The following is a 4,510-nucleotide window of genomic DNA, read 5'->3' as shown; positions in this document are numbered from 1 at the left end:
GATAGTGATAGATAGATAGATAATAGATATAGATAGATAGATGATAGATAGATAGATAGATAGATAATATGTAGATATTGTATAGGATAGATAGATAGATAGAGAGATAATAGATAGATAGATGAGTAGTAGATAGATAGATAGATAGATAATAGATAGATAGATATGATAATAGATAGATAGATAGCTAGATAGATAGATAGATAGATAGTATATAGATAGATACATATGTAGATATGTAATGGATAGATAGATAGATAGATGATAGAGTAATAGATAGATAGATAGATAGATAGATAGATAATAGATAGATAGATGATAGATTAGATAATAGATAGATAGATAGATAGATAGATAGAGAATAGATAGATAGATAGATAGATAGATAGATTAGATAGATAGATAATAGATAGATAGATAGCTAGATAGATAGATAGATAGATATGAGATTATAATAGATAGATAGATAGATAGATAGATACAGATAGATACGATAGATAGATAGATATGATAGAGATGATATAGATAGATAGTAGATAGTGATAGATATATAGTAGATAGATAGAGAATAGATAGATAGATAGATAGATAGATAGATAGCTAGATAGAATAGATATGATTAGTCCGATAGATGATAATAGATATATAGATAGATAATAGATAGATAGATAGATAGATAGATAGATAGATAGATATGTAGATATATAATAGATAGATAGATAGATAGATAGATAGATAATAGATAGATAGATAGATAGATAGATACATACATATGTAGATATATAATAGATAGATAGATGGATAGATAATAGATATGTAGATAGATAGATAGATAGATAGATAGATAGATAGAAGTTTTTAAAGTTAAATATTTTAATTTAAGTAATTTATTTTTTACGCTATTATTGACTTTCAATAGTTTGAAGCCTTAACTGAGAGTTTATTTTAATCTGACCAATTATGAACTATCACAGAATCATAGGTTCTGTGCTTCTATACACAAGAGTGTAAAGTGTTAAACCAACACAGATGGTTCTTTGACCTGTGGTGTGTGCCCCTGATCCGCCGGATCACTATAGTTCACGTCACTGTCAGAGAAGAGGCTGCAGCTGCAGATGCTGAAGGCCAGGTGGCAGCATCGGCTATTGGATCACGATTTAAAGGGTCCACTTTGGAAAAGCAAATGTAGAAATTCAGAGATAGGCTACACACAATGAATCAATACGAATGTTTTATGAAAAACAAACACAATCATGCACACTTTAAGTTACAAAAGACAAACATCCAAAGCAAGTGAAACACAATTTATATTTACATATGAACACCACTGGTAATTTCAGCATGCCTCTCGAACCACATAAGACTGAGATGGAGCCTGCAGCTTGGTCAGTGCCATCCATGAAGCAGCAGACGTGGAGAGTTACCAGACAACGCTGAGCTCTATACACCATTCATATTTGTAGTTTAGATATCAAACACAGGCTGAGGATTTTATTCACGGTGCGTCAGAGTACAGCACGACCATGCACAGCTCTCCATAAACCGCTAAGCTCTGAAACCTCTCTGTTAATTACACCACTCTTCTTCTCCATAAAAATCAGTAATTGTGAAGTAAAATTAGGTCAACATCATCAACGTGTCACCGACAAGAATCTGACACTGTGATATTAGAGCTGACACATTAAACAGCTGACAACGTTAAAAAAAAAAAAAAACAACAACAACAAAAAACGGTTACCCTTGAATTAAATAAAAACATCTCTTCAGTAAATCAGAGCAACACATCTCAGGAGGATTGGGAGCAACACAATGATGAACATCCTGCTGCAGTGCCTGGCACATATTTCTTGTAGTTTGATCCATCAACACCAAACATGCAAATAACTGACACTATCATCACATCAAAATGGAAGAACCAATTGTCAAACTGATGGCAATCAGATCAATAGATGCAAAATGTCTGACAGTCTCAAGACCCTGTGGAGGTCTTCGGAAGCATTAGGCAAAACATTATTGCAAGGGAGAGGTATGTGCGCTGTGTGACATGTCTGTGTCAGCAGTTCATAAAAACAACAGGCTGAATGTAATGAGAGCAAGTACACCTGACATGAGAGTTGAACCACAGACTACTTCAGCTTTCTCCCTCATTATATTTTCTTTCATGATTTCAATTGATCTTGTTGATTGGGATCTGACTAGTTTGGAGCAGCCACAAAAGAAACATGGATCCCAATAATTATGATTATGAAAATTCTCATGCTGTTAGCTTTGTGAGGGGGAAAGTTTCCCAGATTTGCATCAGCTCTATTTAGAGCTGAGATTAGAGTATTGATCTCTTGAGTGTAACCCCCCTTTGGGTATGTTGTTAAGAATTACACTTGACTTGATGACACAAAGTAAGTAGGATTTGAATCCTTCATGCAGAAAATCCTCAGAGCATGCAATGAAACGTCTCTCGTCAGGCAGTCTCTCCAGTACAGTGTACAGTGGAAAAAGATCAGTTCATTCCTGCAGTGTGGATCCAGGCAGCTCGTTGGTTAGCGTGTGCCAGCGCTCCACCTTCTTGCCCTTATTCTTTAGACAGTCTATCCAGTGCTGCAGAGTTTCTCCCTGTGAGTGACACCCTAAGGACACACCGCCTACCCAGAGACAAAAAAGAATGTCAATTTCACTCAAGAGAAAAGGAAATGCTTAAATAAATGACAATGACAATGTATGTATTTGGTGACAGTTAAAAAGTATAAAATACACATATATATACATATTGTTTTTATTTTTTAAATCAAATGTGATGTTTATAACTATTACATAGTTCAAACTGCATTAAGAAAAAGAAGTCTGAAAGTACTGAGAGACAGATGTAGGTTTTTGATCTTTTCATAGGATTTTAGGATAAAAAAAATTTAGAAAAACACCACACTTGACCTTTACCTACTGTAAGAAAAAAATATCTTTTAAAAGATCTCAGAAAAAAAGTAGACAAAATGATGTTCAAATAGAGAAACAGGTGTAAATGTAATTACACACAACCACTGGTAGAGCAAGTATAGCATGAAGCTCAATTTCAGCCAAAATGTCAGAGACACCATTTTGGCAACTTAACCCTGCAAATTACTCTCAGTGTGCACTGAGCAGCAGACAATGGCAAACAGCTTAAAATATCTTTGGAAACATCTGCCATGGGTCCAACATCATTGTACTGCTAATGAAGTAGCCAGGCAGATAATCAGTATTCCACACACTAGCAGGAACCCATTAGCTGCCTGTGAAGTCACCTATGAAGTCATTGGACTTTCCCAGGTCATAGTCCCACACAGTGACCTCCAGCGTCTTGGTGGCTAATTCTGAAAAGGTGATTTCATAGAAGAACTCCTGGGGGAAAAACAAAGAGGGCAAGAGGTGGGTGGATAAGCAAAGGTCAGAAGATCACACCGAACAAGCGTTTCTCTTGCACTATAATATATGTAATTGGCTTCTCTTACAAAAAGGTTCCAGACTCTTTGCATGCAGTGTAGCGTCTCTGAGGACTGTATGTATCTAAATGAGCTGTCTCTTAACATTCAACCCCTGAAAATGTGCTTATTGCTCCCACAATTATGCATGTAGTGATGAATATGGATGTCTACCTCATTAAACTCCGGGTTGAGTGTCTTTTTTATCACCGCTGTTTTGTGCTTGGACTTCTTCTGGACATCTGGCTTGAGATACCTGAGACAGAGGAATGTGATACCATCATATGTGAGTCGGGTCATCACTATTCGCAGGTCATATAGTAGCCTACAGCTGAAAGGAGTAATGTAATGATGACTGTGAATTCCAGTGAGACAACTATGTGAAGGTCAGAGTAAATTCATGCATATATAAAAACAATACATTCACTCAGGAATGATGTCAATAGTTGAAAGACTCAATGGCTTTTCTTGCCATGTCACTCTTTTACCTTCTTTGATTTAGAAAAAAGGTAAAGGCATAGGTAAAGTAACAAGTGAAAGTAACTAGTGTAACAAAGTAATTTTGTTGTGTGTATAGGTTACAGTATATATTTTTTATGGCCAAAATCAGTAATTTATGTGTAATTTTTTGTCGTTGATATTTAGGCATTTTTGCAGTCGCAGGGCTTAGCAATTTGTGAACAGTGCAACAATGCAGGTAAAAAAGAAAAAAAGGTTTATTTAACTGTCTATGGTAGGCCTATTAACCTTAATCACTGGTTTTATGCACCACCCGGTGGGCACGCGGTGCCCCACATCAAACACACCTCAACAGGTGCATGCTGGGTCTGTCATGGCTAACATGGTAATGTTAAGTGGGGAAGTTTTAGCTTCGGTGCACTGTGTGATGACCGACTTTCTGTTTTTTTTTTTTTTACAATAGGCCAGGGCCTAGGCTACTGGTTTTACTGGGCCCAGAGAGGCTGAGTGGACTGGTTATATTATGCATTGAAAATGAACGAGCAGAGAAGTTGAACATTGAACAGATTGATGATATCGCGGCGCCCAACTATTTTTTT

General features: G+C 36.3%; 1 protein-coding gene across 2 annotated transcripts in view; it reads right to left on the bottom strand.

Moving 5' to 3' along the window:
- Positions 1-1,290: 1,290 nt before the first annotated feature.
- LOC116671301 (double C2-like domain-containing protein alpha) overlaps positions 1,291-4,510 on the bottom strand; it is a 26,590-nt gene continuing 23,370 nt past the window's right edge. For both annotated transcript variants that reach the window (XM_032502489.1, XM_032502488.1), the window contains exons 9-11: positions 3,627-3,708; positions 3,276-3,372; positions 1,291-2,639 (exon numbers count right to left, since the gene is read on the bottom strand). In XM_032502489.1, the coding sequence (XP_032358380.1) occupies positions 2,503-2,639; positions 3,276-3,372; positions 3,627-3,708 (316 nt within the window). In that variant the 3' untranslated portion in view covers positions 1,291-2,502. The remainder of the gene's footprint in view (positions 2,640-3,275; positions 3,373-3,626; positions 3,709-4,510) is intronic.

The sequence above is a fragment of the Etheostoma spectabile genome, chromosome 21 (assembly GCF_008692095.1).
Source record: "Etheostoma spectabile isolate EspeVRDwgs_2016 chromosome 21, UIUC_Espe_1.0, whole genome shotgun sequence".
Lineage (NCBI taxonomy): Eukaryota > Metazoa > Chordata > Actinopteri > Perciformes > Percidae > Etheostoma > Etheostoma spectabile.
Note: the sequence above shows the minus strand (reverse complement) of the source record. Positions and strands in the feature narration are given on the sequence as shown.